Source organism: Arachis ipaensis, chromosome B09 (genome assembly GCF_000816755.2).
Source record: "Arachis ipaensis cultivar K30076 chromosome B09, Araip1.1, whole genome shotgun sequence".
Taxonomy (NCBI): domain Eukaryota; kingdom Viridiplantae; phylum Streptophyta; class Magnoliopsida; order Fabales; family Fabaceae; genus Arachis; species Arachis ipaensis.
Genome location: NC_029793.2, coordinates 133,614,175 through 133,630,838, shown reverse-complemented (window position 1 = coordinate 133,630,838; position 16,664 = coordinate 133,614,175). Strand labels below are relative to the sequence as shown.

The 16,664-nt window shown below is 31.2% G+C and overlaps 1 protein-coding gene across 1 annotated transcript in view; it reads left to right on the top strand.

Moving 5' to 3' along the window:
* Nucleotides 1-15,885, top strand: part of LOC107618712 — a 47,429-nt gene extending 31,544 nt beyond the window's left edge. The window contains exons 2-4 of the mRNA XM_016320844.2: nucleotides 14,667-15,066; nucleotides 15,167-15,395; nucleotides 15,569-15,885. Coding sequence (XP_016176330.1) covers nucleotides 14,733-15,066; nucleotides 15,167-15,363 — 531 coding nt within the window. The 5' untranslated portion in view covers nucleotides 14,667-14,732 and the 3' untranslated portion in view covers nucleotides 15,364-15,395; nucleotides 15,569-15,885. The remainder of the gene's footprint in view (nucleotides 1-14,666; nucleotides 15,067-15,166; nucleotides 15,396-15,568) is intronic.

Sequence of the window (16,664 nt, the reverse complement as noted above, 5' to 3'; positions counted from 1 at the left end):
GATTAAAGCATTGTATGCTGACCCTACGTCGATGACTATAAAGTCTATACTCAGTTTTGGATTTTTCCCCTTTTCCAAAGGTAGTGTGTAGGGATAGAAATCCTAGTGGTCTTATTGGTGTGTCGCCTAGTTCATACAAGGTGTCGGGGTAGGCTCTTAATTCTTTCTCATCCAACCCTAGTTTGTCAAAAGCGGGCTTGAAAAGGATGTCCACTGAGCTTCCTTGGTCTACTAGGGTTCTGTGGAGATGGGCATTTGCTAGGATCATGGTTATTACCACTGGATCGTCGTGTCCAGGGATTATTCCTTGCCCATCCTCTTTTGTGAATGAAATGGTAGGGAGGTCGGATGATTCTCCTCCGACCTGGTAGACTCGCTTGAGATGCCTTTTGCGAGAGAATTTGACGAGTCCCCCTCCCGCGAACCCTCCTGAGATCATATGGATATGTCTCTCCGGAGTCTGCGGTGGTGGGTCTTTTCTGTCCACATCGTCCCGCTTTCTCTTCCCATGACTGTCCGACCTTTCTATGAGATATCTGTCAAGCCGACCTTCTCTAGCCAGCTTTTCTATTACATTTTTAAGGTCGTAACAGTCATTTGTCGAGTGACCATATGTTTTATGGTACTCACAGTAGTCGCTGTGACTCCCCCCTTTTTTATTTTTAATGGGCCTGGGAGGTGGCAGTCTTTCAGTATTGCAAATCTCTCTGTATACATCCACTATAGAAACCTTTAGAGGAGTATAAGAGTGATATTTTCTTGGTCTATCGAGACCGAGTTCTTTCTTCTTCTTGGGTTCCCTCTCCCTCTCTTTTGTTGAGGGGAGATGCCCAGGTTGCCAACTCGAATCTCTCAGTCTAGCATTTTTCTCCATGTTGATGTACTTTTCAGCTCTTTCCTGTACATCACTTAAGGAGGTGGGGTGTCTTTTAGATATGGACTGTGAGAAAGGACCTTCTCTAAGCCCATTGACTAACCCCATTATGACTGCCTCGGTGGGCAGGTCTTGGATTTCTAGACATGCTTTGTTGAACCTTTCCATATAGGCTCGTAAGGATTCTCCGATCTCCTGTTTTATTCCCAGGAGACTTGGCGCATGTTTTACTTTGTCCTTCTGGATGGAGAACCTCATCAAGAACTTCCTTGAGAGGTCTTCAAAACTGGTGACCGACCTCGGGGGGAGGCTGTCGAACCACTTCATCGCTGCTTTCGATAAGGTGGTCGGGAAAGCTTTGCAGCGCGTCGCGTCAGAAGCATCAGCCAGATACACCCGACTTTTAAAGTTGCTTAAATGATGCTTCGGATCTGTGGTTCCGTCATAGAGGTCCATATCGGGGCTTTTAAAGTTTCTTGGAACTTTTGCCCTCATTATGTCCTCACTAAAAGGATCCTCCCCTCCTGGGGGCGACTCTTCTTTATCGTCACGGGAGTTCCGACCTTTGAGGGAGGATTCTAACTTTAAGAGTTTTTTCTCTAACTCTTTTCGTCGATCCATCTCCTCTCTTAGGTGCTTTTCTATCTCCCTTTGTCGCTCCCGTTCCTGTTCTAGCTGTTCCAAACGACTTTGGTGGACATGGACTAATCCCATAAGTTCAGTTGTGTGGGACTGTCCGTCCTTCTTCGATTCGCACCCTTCTGAGGAATTCACCTTCGGAGTTTTGACTCCGGAGGTACCCTCTCTGTGTTGATCGTTGGTTCCCTGGTGGAGGGTTAGGTCCACGTCATTATTTCCGGTGTCCAGATTCTCTTGTTCGGAATCTGTCTTCACATGACCCTCCTCAGGGGATCTGTCCGCCATCACTGGTTGATCTCTCGGGTCCCCGGCAACGGCGCCAATGTTACGATGGGTAACCGGAGATTGTTGGGCTAGACTTGCTGGGTTGGCCCAATCGTCTGAGGAAGGAAGCCTTCGAGCGGGTCTGCGTCTTGGGGCCTCCGTCCGACTTGTGAGTATGAACGAATGGGGGTGGTACCTGCAAAGACACTCTGATGCCTAAGTCAGCAAGGGTGTGAGCAGGTCTAGAGAGTATTGGGACTTAGAGATACCTGAGAGGTGTCAGTGTATTTATAGTGGTGAACCAATAACCACCGTTGATGTAGTACCACTTTTTTAGGGTGATAACCGTCCCTTTATCTTAGGGAGGTTGAGATATGGCCCCTGGAAGTAGTTAGAGAGATTCTAGGGGAAGTTACTTCATTCAAACGAATGTTTATCTGCCAGCTAACTCTCGTCCCCGACTTCTTCAGGGTAGATCGTGGTAAGAACCGACTTCCCAGGAGGAAGGTCGGTGCTGGGTGAGGCTCAACCCTTCAGATTGGGCCCTTTATTTGTACCTGGGCCTTATCGTTGGGCCAGGGTATGAACAGCATATATATACATATATACACATATATAAATTGAAATCATACAATATATATTATTTAACATAACATATCTTACCATACATATGAGTATATGAAAGATAAATACATAAAATATTATAAAGAGTAAAGTATCGTTTTTGTCTCTAACATTTGGGGTAAGTCTCAAAGTTGTCCCTAAGGTTTTAATCGTCCTATTTAAGTCTCTAACGTTTCAAAATTGACTCAATGTTATCTTGCCGTTAGAAATCTGTTAACGGAATTGACGGCAGGACAAAATTGAGATAATTTTGAAACGTTAGGAACTTAAATAGGACGAAAACGTTGGGAACAAAAATGGTACATAAAAATAAATTTTAATTTTATCCTTCACTAATATCAATCTTTTATGGTACATAGTTATTCAATTGTTTTTAATCACATTTAAGTAAATTACACTTAATCACATTATTTTGATTCTAAATAATTTTTTTTAATAATTTTACTCTTAAAGATTTTTACCCATCATGAAATGTTTGTAAAATGACTAGAATCACATTATTTTATTGTATATTTATCATTTTTTCCCACAAGTTTATGTACTAGTCATTTTACAAACATTTTATGATGAGTAAAAATTTTTAAGAATAAAATTATAAAAAATAAATTTATTTAGAATAAATTTAATGTGACTAAGTGTAATTTATATATATGTGATTAAAAAATAATTGAAAAACTATGTACCGTAAAAAATTGATATTATTGAAGGATAAAATTTAAATTTATTTCTATGTATCATTTTTCTCCCCAACGTATTCGTCCTATTTAAGTCCCTAACATTTTAAAATCTTCTCAATTTTGTCCTGCCGTCAATTCCGTTAACAGATTCCTAACAACAAGACAACATTGAGTCAATTTTGAAACGTTAGGGACTTAAGTAGGACGATTCAAACATTAGGAATAACTTTCAGACTTACCCCAAACGTTGAGAACAAAAATGATACTTTACTCATATTTAAAATATAGATCTTGTGAAAAATGGTTTTGACAAACAAATGTATTATGTGGAAAAAAATCAGTACTAATTTTTCTATTTTTTTTATTAACTTTTTTTTTAAACACATTAGTTAGATATGTAACACACTTAATTGGCTGTATGTCTTTATCTTTTTAACAGCGGTAAACATTGTATACATATATAATAAATTATAAGATAAAGAGGTAAATTAATTTGTATAAATATACAGATATTTTTTTTAGCTATTATTGTAATACAAGATTCTAAAAATCAGTTTAAATTGGCTGATCAAACTGTGATCAGGTGGAAATAACGAATCGGTTAAATACTATAAACGAAAGTTTCAAAAACCGCACTCCGTCAGTTAAATCGAATTGAGATTCGGCCGGTTTTCTTCCAAAAGTCCAAAATTCCGCCGTTTGGTTTAGAGGAGAGAAACTCTAACCAAACTACCATAGTCCAAAATGCTTAACAGCACCCTCGTGCCTCGTCTATCTCACTGTCTCCTTCTCCATCTCCTTCTTCTCATCAATCTCCTCTCTCACTCCCTCACTTCTGTCTAGTCACCGTCCTGCTACGGTCGCCGTTGCAACTTCTGAAAGTTTCCTCTATCACACAGCCATCGTCGCTGCTGCAACTGGTCTCGCCTCCTACCTCCCTCGTGCAATACTGTCCCGCCGACGCTGTTCCACCATGCTCCTCCTCTTTAGTCGTGTTAGTCCCTCCAATCGTGCCCTGTCTCTTTGTGTGCTCACTGCTCAGGCTGCTTTCTTCTAGGTATTTTTTAACGGTTATTGTTGTTAGTTAATCCGTAAACGGTGATTTTTCATTACTGTGTGGTGTAGGATTGTGAAGAATTTTGAATAGTTTATCATATGACATTTTATGGTTGTTTTTTTTTTTAATTTGACTTTTGAGTTTGAATTTGAAAGAGATAATAACAATGTGGTTTATGTAATATTTTTATTTTATATAATATTTTAAAGTTTATATTAGACTATAATTATGTTTTACTGTGTGTATTTATATTTTATGTATTATTTTATTAAAAACAGGTTTTCAGTTGAACTATGGTCGAACCGATTAAACCATAAATTAGTATTTAGAGTGGTTCGATGACCACTTAAGTTTCAGAAAATTATGTAGTCTCTGCCTCTTTCAATTTTTATCTTCCAATAATCTCTCCCATTACTTAATCACATTACTTATATTTTTTTTATAATTTTATACTTTATAAATAATTTTTTTTATTATTTTACACTTAAAGTAATGTATTTTTTTAAATAAATAAATTTTATACTTTCATTCTAAATAATGTAATTTTACTTTCATTACTTAATTACATTACTTATAATTTTTTTTATAATTTTACACTTTCATTCTAATCACATTAAATTATTTATTTAGAATGAAAGTGTAAAGTTTATTTATTTATAAAATAATTACATTACTTTAAGTGTAAAATTATAAAAAGATAAATTTATTTAGAATGAAAGTAATGTAACTAAGTGTAATTTACTTAGATGTGATTAAAAAATAATTGAATACTATGTACAATAAAAAATTGATATTATTGAAAGATAAAATTAAAATTTATTTCTATATCATTTTTGTCCCCAACATTTTCGTCCTATTTAAGTCTCGAACGTTTCAAAATCGTCTCAATTTTGTCCCGCCGTCAATTCTGTTAACGGATCTCTAACGGCAGGACAACTTTGAGTCAATTTTGAAACGTTAGGGACTTAAATAGGACGAATGAAACGTTAGGGATAATTTTGGAACTTATCCCAAACGTTGGAGACAAAATAAATTAGAATACTTGATTAAAAACTGATTAGTAAATTGATAATTAAGTAGTATTTTTAAAGTAATTTTAAGAGATTAAATTAGATTTCAAATTTGTACAATATACTTTAATTTTATTAAAATTTACCAAATTTCAATTTACCTAAAATTAATAAATTATTAATTTTATTTATGTCCCAAATTAAACCCTAATTTGCTAAACACTTCCTAAAACTTTAATCCTAATTACCCCACTCCCTTCAGCCGCCATACCCCTTTCCTTTTCTTCCAAAAAACAAACTCACAACGCCACACTTAGCAGCAGCCAAAAATCCACAGAAAGAAAGAAAGAGAGGAGAGGGTGCGAATCAGGAGGGAGAAGAAAGGGGGAGAGCGTGCCGGCGAGTCCCTGCTGCTCGTCGCGCCGCTGTCTTCGCCGATGGAGGAGGAGCGAGGAGAGCGTGTCACGGAGCAGGGGAAGCTCGCGCGAGTGAGGAGCGTCGCCACCGTCATCGCGACGTGCGCCGCCAGCTTCGCTGCACCTCGTCATCACCATCGCCGTCGGACCGCCATGGAGTCGTTGCCGTCGAACCGGCGCTGCGAGCTGCTATCGAGCCTTGAGCAGAATCCGATGCGAAGAGAGAGAGAGACAGAACAACGCGAGGAGAGAGAGAAGGCGTTGCGGGGGTTTCTGCCGCCGCTGCTCTCTCCGCCATCGCCGCCGCCGGAGTCATGAGCTGAGGTGGGGAAGGAGACCATTTTCCCTGTTGTTGTTGCAGTCATTGCGCTACTACTGCTACGCTTCATTTTCCTTGTTTTCCTTAATTACCGTAAGTCATTTTTGTTTCTGAACCCCCACTGCTATTGTCATGTTATCCGTTGATTGAGAAGTTTAAGACGTTGATGTTTTAGGATTAAGCTGCTGCAACTGTGGACTGTGATGGTTGATGCTCTGAAAGAGTCGTCGCTGCTGGGGTGACTGGAATTACTATTGCCAGTTCTACCGTTGCTACCGATGCTGTTGACTTGCCCCAATTCAAGTTCAGTGTCACTGCCCTAGGTCTAGCCTGTCTCCTGACTCTGTTTCACTTTTATACTCTGAACTGCTTTGGTCTCGTTTATCTGTTTGTTACGATTTTAATTCCATTTTATTTTTGGTATTGCCTTGAATTTTTTTAGAGTTGTTTCCGCGTTTGATTCCATCAAATTTGATGTTGCTGCTGTTAATACTGCTGATTCTAATGCCATTGCTGTTGTTGCTGTTAATTTGGAATAAGTGGGTTTGTCGCCTTTGATTCTTGAATTCAGCTAGTCGAGGTAGGGGCGCTTTTCTTAAACTTGTTTACTTTCCAGAGTTGTTATAAATCGATATTAATGCATAAAATACATTTTTGGTAATTTCGTAAGTCTTATGAATTGAATTGAGTTGTTTTGGATGAATGAGGTTATTAGTTGTATTGATTGATTGATCGATTCAGAAAGTTGAATATTCTGATTAGTTGACGGATGTGGTTAAAGTAGTTTTTCGAGAGTTATTGGAAGATATTTAGTAATGGCATTTAGTTTAACTTTAGAAATGATTCGATTTTAGGAAAGGTTTAGTATTGAAATTTGATTTGATATTGAACCTGATTTGATATCGGAATTTGATTTTAAAACAAATTTGGAAAGGGCCTTATATTTGAAAACGATTTGTTTATTGACAATAATTTACTATTTTGGAAATGGTTCGAACAGGGTTTGAGGAACGGTTTGGTTTGAAACGGTTTGAGAAAACCGAGAGTTCTTAATTATTGATTAATACTGTTGAATGAGATTAATTTAGATTGCGATTTATAGGACTGGTTGATTGGATTCTGGATTTTGCTATTACCTTGTGTTGAATGTGGTTGTGGTGAAAATTGTGTTGGGAGTGATTTGACTGACTAACAGGTGTTTGGTTTGGTTTGGTTGGGACCCGAAAAGGGTGGCAGAATCCGAGTTTTAGAGGAGATGCTGCCGAAATTTTATAAAATTGGAAGTTTTGTTTGAAGTAATTGTTTAAAAAGATTTAATTCTTAAACGTTATTTATTTAAGATTGATTTATTTAGAAAAGAAAGAATTATGTTTTGGATTGAGATTGTTGATTAATGGAAAGAAGGATGATGAGGATTGATTTGAAATATGATTTTTGAATGAATTTGGAAATGGGATATGGATTGATAAATGATGAATGAATTGTTTATATGGCTTATGAATTTGAAATATCTGAGATACGAGGTTCCCTGGATTAAGTGCCGTGGCTTGCCACCACGTGTANTTGTTTTCTATGCTTATTTTTTTAACATTATATATTCATAGAATTATTATACCTCTTAAATACTTACTGACTTGAGCGTCGGAGTGTCTTTTACAGGTACACCCCCAACTTTCTCGGTTCGACTCTTACCACAACCATGGAAGAGCTTCTGACAAAGAATTTTTCAACCAGGTTATAGTTTGGAATCACCACTTCACTTTTGCTATGTTGCTCTACAAAAAAAGCTTTGAACAACGAACCACATCCTAAGTGAACTATACTTTTGTAATTATTTTTTTATTTGAATATGAATTTTCACATATGATTGTCAAATTAATTTAATCAACTTTGATATTAAATATAAAAAAAATGTTGAGATAGAACTCATTAATCTTTCTACATTTACTAAACAATTTTAGTTATAATAATGCGTAATCCGTGGAAGTTAATATAGTTAATTATAATTTTAATGACTAACTGTAGTTACCAACTACTCACACTATATTCTCACTCATACTCACCTTCACTCTCATTATAGAAAATGTAATCATGTCCACAATATTTCAATATCAAACTTTCATGAATGTTACTTACTATACTTAATGTACCTCATCCAAGGTAAATTTTATTGTTATATATTATTGTAGAAATTTAAAACTTGTATTGCACTTCTACACTAATTTCAATTCATTGTTATTAGCTTTTAATCATATAAATAGTATATATTTTTATAAATAATGACTTAAATTTACATTTTTTATTTTAGTTTTGGTAATTGCTCATGTATTTTAATTTGAGCATAACTAGCTCGGCACCTTACCGAAACTGAATCAAAACGAATCAATAATCAAAGAAAGAAAGTGCTTAAGGATCTTTGACACAGAAAGTGGAGTGAGTGGTAATTTCCTGGCTGAGAAGTGAAGTCAAATTGGAAAGTCTACTATAGACAAGCTGAGTAACAAGTGGAAGAACAGAAGGGTTATCAATTTTGATGAGAATGAGAAGTGAGGAAGGGATGGTGGGTCTCAAAAGGAGATCAGATCACGTTCGAACGAGGACACAACATAGTACATACAAGTACAGTGAACTCAACACAACAATGTCCTTTGAAGCCATCATGAAGACAGCCGTTTTATTGTCCCAAAAGGAAAGAAAGTCTGTTAATTTAGCCTCAAGTTTTGGTCAACCTGTCGGATTTCGTAGTCATACTAAACTTAAGAGATTTTTACATAAAATTAAAAACAAATAGTCATCTTTTACTATTAAAAATTTAAATACTGATAAAATTAACCATTAATCATTTAAATAAGTATTGTATCCATGATTATATTTATTTGACAATTCAAATTAAATATTATTCTATGAAATATTAGGGGTGGCAAATAGGTCGAAATTCATCAGACTGATTCGCATAACTTGCAAAAAAAAAATTTAATGTAAATTTTTAAAAAATTTGAACTAAAATACAAAGTTAGTCATTATTTATTTCATTAACTTATAAGTATTTTTTTTTAAATCAGAATGGAATGTTATTGTCTAATGAAATGAACAACGACGACTAACTTTAGAGAAAAAAAACACAAATATTTTAAAATTTGAACTAAAATATAAAATTTGAATTTTTATTCTTATTAATTTCAATTTTTGTTTGAATGTAAATGGAATATTTTTTATTGATATTTATGTTTTAAAGTTAATAGAGAATAAAGTATAGCTTATTTTGCTAACGAGTTATAGTTTAAATGGTATAGTCTCTCATCCTCATCTAGAGGCTTCGAATTCGAATCTCACTTCTAACTTCAGGAAAAAAAAATATATAACTTGTTTTATTTGTATCAAGATTTCTTTCTTAATTTTGTTGGACAATACAATTTTTTTTTTAATTTTACTTGCAATTACAAAATTACATTATTCTTTAGTTAAAATATATTATAAAAAAATCGTAATTTCTTTTCCTATCATTTAAATTAGGAAATATGAATTTTTTATTTAAATTAAATAATTATCAATAAATCATGTTTGATTTGAAAAGAAAATAACCCTAAAAAAAAGAGAGAATTTCTAAAATACATCTAATTTATTTAATTTAGTCTTGTAAAATACATTTTCACCTTATATATAATTAAAAGCAGAATATACTAAAAAGGAGAACATTTTGAATAATATATACAATAACTATCTAAAATATCTAATAATCATTTTAATAACTAGATAAGCACAACATATTCTTACTTAGAGCAAAGTCCTTCGAAAAATGGCAAAAATTAATGCACTCTAGATAAAGTAGCGAATATAACACTCTTTTTAAATATTATATATTATTTAAAATAATATAAATATTTCAAATAATATATTTAAAATATAGTAAAGTAACATATATATTTTTATGTGAATTTTTTTATTAAACTTCTTTTTCTTTTGCAAGAACAATTAAAATATCATCGAGACATGATAAAAGTTAACATAAATATTTAATTTTATTTTCTATTTGGTTCGAATTTGGTCAGTAATAAGATATGGCATATATATACATATATACACATATATAAATTGAACTCATACAATATATATTATTTAACATAACCTACCTTATCATACATACGAGTATATGAAAGACAAATACATAAAATATTTTAAAGAGTAAAGTATCGTTTTTATCCCTAACATTTGGGGTAAGTCTCAAAATTGTCTCTAACGTTTTAATCGTCCTATTTAAGTTACTGACATTTCAAAATTGACTCAATGTTATCCTGCCGTTAGAAATCTGTTAGGACAAAATTGAGATGATTTTAAAACGTTAAGGACTTAAATAGGACGAAAACGCTGGGAACGAAAATGGTACATAAAAATAAATTTTAATTTTATCCTTCACTAATATCAATCTTTCATGGTACATAGTTATTCAATTGTTTTTAATCACATTTAAGTAAATTACACTTAATCACATTATTTTGATTCTAAATAATTTTTTTTATAATTTTATTCTTAAAAATTTTTGCTCATCATGAAATGTTTGTAAAATGACTAGAATCACATTATTTTATTGTATATTTATCATTTTTTCCCCACAAGTTTATGTACTAGTCATTGAACAAACATTTTATGATGAGTAAAAATTTTTAAGAATAAAATTATAAAAAATAAATTTATTTAGAATAAATTTAATGTGACTAAGTGTAATTTATATATATGTGATTAAAAATTAATTGAATAACTATGTACCGTAAAAAATTGATATTATTGAAGGATAAAATTTAAATTTATTTCTATGTATCATTTTTGTCCCCAACGTGTTCGTCCTATTTAAGTCCATAACGTTTTAAAATCGTCTCAATTTTATCCTGCCGTCAATTCTGTTAACATATTCCTAACAACAGGACAACATAGTCAATTTTGAAACGTTAGTGACTTAAATAGGACGATTCAAACGTTAGGAATAACTTTCAGACTTACCCCAAACGTTGGGAACAAAAATTATACTTTACTCATATTTAAAATATAGATCTTGTGAAAAATGGTTTTGACAAACAAATGTATTATGTGGAAAAAAATTCAATACTAATTTTTCTATTTTTTTATTAGCTTTTTTTTAAACACATTAGTTAGATATGTAACACACTTAATTGGCTTTATCTTTTTAATAGCGACTCAACAGACACTTCAAATTTTTAAAAAATTTGAACTAAAATACAAAGTTAGTCATTATTTATTTCATTAACTTATAAGTATTTTTTTTAAATTAGAATGGAATTTTATTGTCTAATGAAATGAACAACGACGACTAACTTTAGAGAAAAAAAAAAAACACAAATATTTTAAAATTTGAACTAAAATATAAAATTTGAATTTTTATTCTTATTAATTTCAATTTTTGTTTGAATGTAAATGGAATATTTTTTATTGATATTTATGTTTTAAAGTTAATAGAAAATAAAATATAGCTTATTTTGCTAACGAGTTATAGTTTAAATGGTATAGTCTCTCATCCTCACCTAGAGGCCTCGAATTCGAGTCTCACTTCTAAATTAAGAAAAAAAATATTACTTGTTTTATTTGTATCACGATTTCTTTCTTAATTTTGTTGGACAATACAACTTTTTTTTTTTAATTTTACTTGCAATTACAAAATTACATTATTCTTTAGTTAAAATATATTATAAAAAAAGCCGTAATTTCTTTTCCTATCATTTAGATTAGGAAATATGAATTTTCTTTATTTAAATTAAATAATTATCAATAAATCATGTTTGATTTGAAAAGAAAATAATCCTAAAAAAAGAGAGAATTTCTAAAATACATCTAATTTATTTAATCTAGTCTTGTAAAGTACACTTTCACCTTATATATAATTAAAAGCAGAATATACTGAAAAAGAGAACACTTTGAATAATAGATACAATAACTATCTAAAATATCTAGTAACCATTTTAATAACTAGATAAGCACAACATATTCTTACTTAGAGCAAAGTCCTTCCAAAAATGGCAAAAATTAATACACTCTAGATAAAATAGCGAGTATAATACTCTTTAAAAAATAATCTATTATCAAATATTATCAGGTAAATTAAATTTATTTATTATTGTTATTATTTTTTTTTTTTATGGGCTGAACTNTTTTATGTGAATTTTTTTATTAATTTTTTTTTCTTTTGCAAGAACAATTAAAATATCATCGAGACATGATAAAAGTTAACATGAATATTTAATTTTATTTTTTATTTGGTTTGAATTTGGTCAGTAATAAGATATGGCATATATATACATATATACACATATATAAATTGAAGTCATACAATATATATTATTTAACATAACCTATCTTATCGTACATATGAGTATATGAAAGATAAATACATAAAATATTTTAAAGAGTAAAGTATCGTTTTTGTCCCTAATATTTGGGGTAAGTCTGAAAAGTTGTCTCTAACATTTTAATCGTCCTATTTAAGTCCCTAACGTTTTAAAATTGACTCAATATTATCCTGCCGTTAGAAATCTATTAACGGAATTGACGGCAGGACAAAATTGAAATTATTTTGAAATGTTAGAGACTTAAATAGGACGAAAACGCTGGAATAAAAATGGTACATAAAAATAAATTTTAATTTTATCTTTCACTAATATCAATCTTTTATGGTACATAGTTATTCAATTGTTTTTAATCACATTTAAGTAAATTACACTTAATCACATTACTTTAATTCTAAATAATTTTTTTTATAATTTTACTCTTAAAGATTTTTACTCATCATAAAATATTTGTAAAATGACTAGAATCACATTATTTAATTGTATATTTATCATTTTTTTCCACAAGTTTATGTACTAGTCATTCTACAAACATTTTATGATGAGTAAAAATTTTTAAGAATAAAATTATAAAAATAAATTTATTTAGAATAAATTTAATGTGACTAAGTGTAATTTATATATATGTGATTAAAAAAATAATTGAATAACTATGTACCGTAAAAAATTGATATTATTGAAGGATAAAATTAAAATTTATTTCTATGTATAGTTTTTGTCCCCAACGTGTTCGTCTTATCTAAGTCCCTAACGTTTTAAAATAGTCTCAATTTTGTCCCGCCGTCAATTCCGTTAAGAGATTCCTAACAACAGGACAACATTGAGTCAATTTTGAAACGTTAGGAACTTAAATAAGACGATTCAAACGTTAGGGATAACTTTCAGACTTACCCCAAACATTGGGAACAAAAATGATACTTTTCTCATATTTAAAATATAGATCTTGTGAAAAATGGTTTTGACAAACAAATATATTGTGTGGAAAAAAAATCAATACTAATTTTTTTATTTTTTTATTAGCTTTTTTTTAAACACATTAGTTAGATATGTAACACACTTTGTTGTTGTTTGTAACTTTTTACCTACGTATATATGTTTTTTAATTAAATTTATATAATAATAAATCTTTTATTATTGTGTTTATATTTAATATTATAATTTGGTTTCACACAAAATAAAATTATTAAATTGAGTAAAGTATCGTTTTTGTTCTCAATGTTTGAGAAAAATTCCAAAGTTGTCTCTAACGTTTCAATCATCCAAATTAAGTCCATAACGTTTCAAAATTGACTCAATGTTGTCATACCGTTAGGGATCCGTTAACAGAATTGGTGGCGGGACAAAATTGAGACGATTTTGAAACGTTAGGAACTTAAATAGGACGAAAACGTTAGGAACAAAAACGATACATAGAAATAAATTTTCAATACTTCAATAATATCAATTTTTTACTGTATATAGTATTCAATTATTTTTTAATTCTAAATAATGTAATTTTACTTTCATTACTTAATCACATTACTTATAATTTTTTTTTTATAATTTTATACTTTCATTCTAAATAATGTAATTTTACTTTCATTACTTAATCACATTACTTATAATTTTTTTTTTATAATTTTACACTTTCATTCTAATCACGTTACATTATTTATTTAGAATGAAAGTGTAAAGTTTATTTATTTATAAAATAATTACCTTACTTTAAGTGTAAAATTATAAAAAGATAACTTTATTTAGAATGAAAGTAATGTAACTAAGTGTAATTTACTTAAATGTGATTAAAAAAATAATTGAATACTATGTACAGTAAAAAATTGATATTATTGAAAGATAAAATTAAAATTTATTTCTATGTATTGTTTTTGTCCCCAACATTTTCGTCCTATTTAAGTCTCAAACGTTTCAAAATCGTCTTAATTTTGTCCCGCTGTCAATTCTGTTAACGGAACCCTAACAGCAGGACAACATTGAGTCAATTTTGAAACGTTAGGGACTTAAATAGGACGATTGAAACGTTAGGGATAACTTTGGATTTAGGTGTTATATTTCTTTTTCAGGGGAAAAAAGGTTGTGATTCAAAGATTTGCATGTTCCAAGGTTAATGCTTTGGGATTGGATATCATGTGTTTTTTTTTTCCTCCAAGGTTAAACAAAACTAGATGTTTAATTTCATGTTGAAGAAGCATTGTATTGGTCTAAGTGTATATGATATACTGTTTGGCTAACTCTGTTTGAGTTGAAGGATTGTAGCTTCTGATCCAAGTGTTTATGTAATGAATATATTGAATTTAGTGCTTTATTCCTTGTCTATATTTGCATTTTGAACTGATCTTGTTAGGCAGATTAGGAACCATTTTAATATTTTGCTTCTTTTTTCTTAAGCTTATTGTTTATATGATGTCTGAATGCATTGCACCTTGTCTGTTTCAGATTTTGAACTCTTGGGATAAGACAGCTAGTCCTTGGATTGGATAGAGTTCCTTGTTTTGAAGGATCATGACAGCATATGACATGGATCCTGATGTTGTTCGCTGGGGCCTTCATAATCTCTTAGATGTTTGCACACTTTCCAATAATGGTTCTCCTAGTATCATAACTAGATATGATCTGGATTTAAGTAGCAGCGTAGAATATGTTAGAGAAGGCTTCTGTCAGCCTTCCTACGTGGAGAATGATGATGAAGCTGTTGCTCGTGCTTACCAGGAAGAATTATCACAACTTCAATCCTTGGAAGCTTCTGGGATGTTGAAATTCGGGAACGATCAAGCGCGGGCAGCCATACTTGCACAGGATTGGCATTCTTACTCAGATGGAAGCAGAAATTTTGGTGGTATAAACTTGGCCATTGCTATTCTCTATTGTTATCTTTTTGATGTGCTGGATATTTTTCAAACTTGTCAATGTCATGATAAATTGTCAACAACATGTAGGCAATGAAACTTGCCAGAACTCTAACAGTGAGCCATACAACATTCCAGAAGCAGAGAATTATGATCCAAGTGAAAGGGAAAACGTTATGCATGACATTGATGTTTATGGTTCCTCTTCTGGGTCAGGAGAGATTCCAGTTATTAGTGATGATATGTGGCATACGTTGGAAATAATGGATGAGTCTTCTCTTGACTAGGCAAAAGATTAAACCAGATGGTCCCAATCCATGTAAGTTAAGCCTTTTAGTGCAACCAAATTCTGTTGTATTTAATATCGTTGGATTTTTTCTTTCTTTAATTTCTTATATATGTAATACTTAGTGATGTATTCTTTATATGTGAGTGTAGCTATAGAATTCCAATTTGGATATTAATACAAATGTCTCTTGTCTATACTTGCAGCATATTCCTAAAACCAATGAAAAAATTCCATCATATGATGAAGAAGTATTTCAGATGATATGGCTTTATTGATGTTGTCATGGTTCACTGATATTAGGAATGGTGAATGGGGTGATCATGTCACATTGCAGGCTGCTGCCGATTGGGTATGATGAAATATACCATTTCCATTTTGTATTTGTCTTCCCTATTTATTATCATATCCTTCTTTTTGGCTTGCGATTTCAAAGTTTGTGTTCTTTATCTGTTTGATGCATTGTAAAGCATTCTTTGTATCTTTTAGAGGACATATTAGCAGGTATAGTTTATCTTTTTTATATGAAGTCACATTCACACTTATTTAGTTTCTTCTTCTTCCACAATTCCTTGCCCCCCCTCACTCTTTTTTTCCCATTTTTTCTTCTCATATTATTTAGTATCCATTTTTTTTCAATTTGATCGCATATTCTTATTAAGTTGACATATACACGGATGTGTAAGTATTACTAAGTACATATAAATTTTGTCATTTGTCAAATATATTTTTACTCTATCTCTTTTGTTTTCTATGTTCATATTTTTTAAAAATTAATATCATATTTTATGTTTTTATGCTCATATTTTTAACATTATATATTTATAGAATTATTAAACCTCTTAAATACTTACTGACTTGAGTATCGGAGTGTCTTTTATAGGTACATCCCCACCTTTCTTGGTTCGACTCTGACCACAACCATGAAAGAGCTTATGACAAAGAATTTTTCAACCAAGTTATAGTTTGGAGTCACCACTTCACTTTTGCTACGTGCTCTACGAGAAAAGCTTTGAACAACACACCACATCCTCAGTGAACTAAGCTTTTCTAATTATTTTTTTATTTGAATATGAATTTTCACATATGATTGTCAAATTAATTTAATCAATTTTGATATTAAATATAAAAAAAAAATGTTGAGATAGAACTCATAAATCTTTCTACATTTACTAAACAATTTTAGTTATAATAATGCCCAATGTGTTGGAGTTAATATAGTTAATTATAATTTTAGTAACTAACCGCAGTTACTAACTACTCACTATATTCTAACTCATACCCACCTTCACTCTCATTATA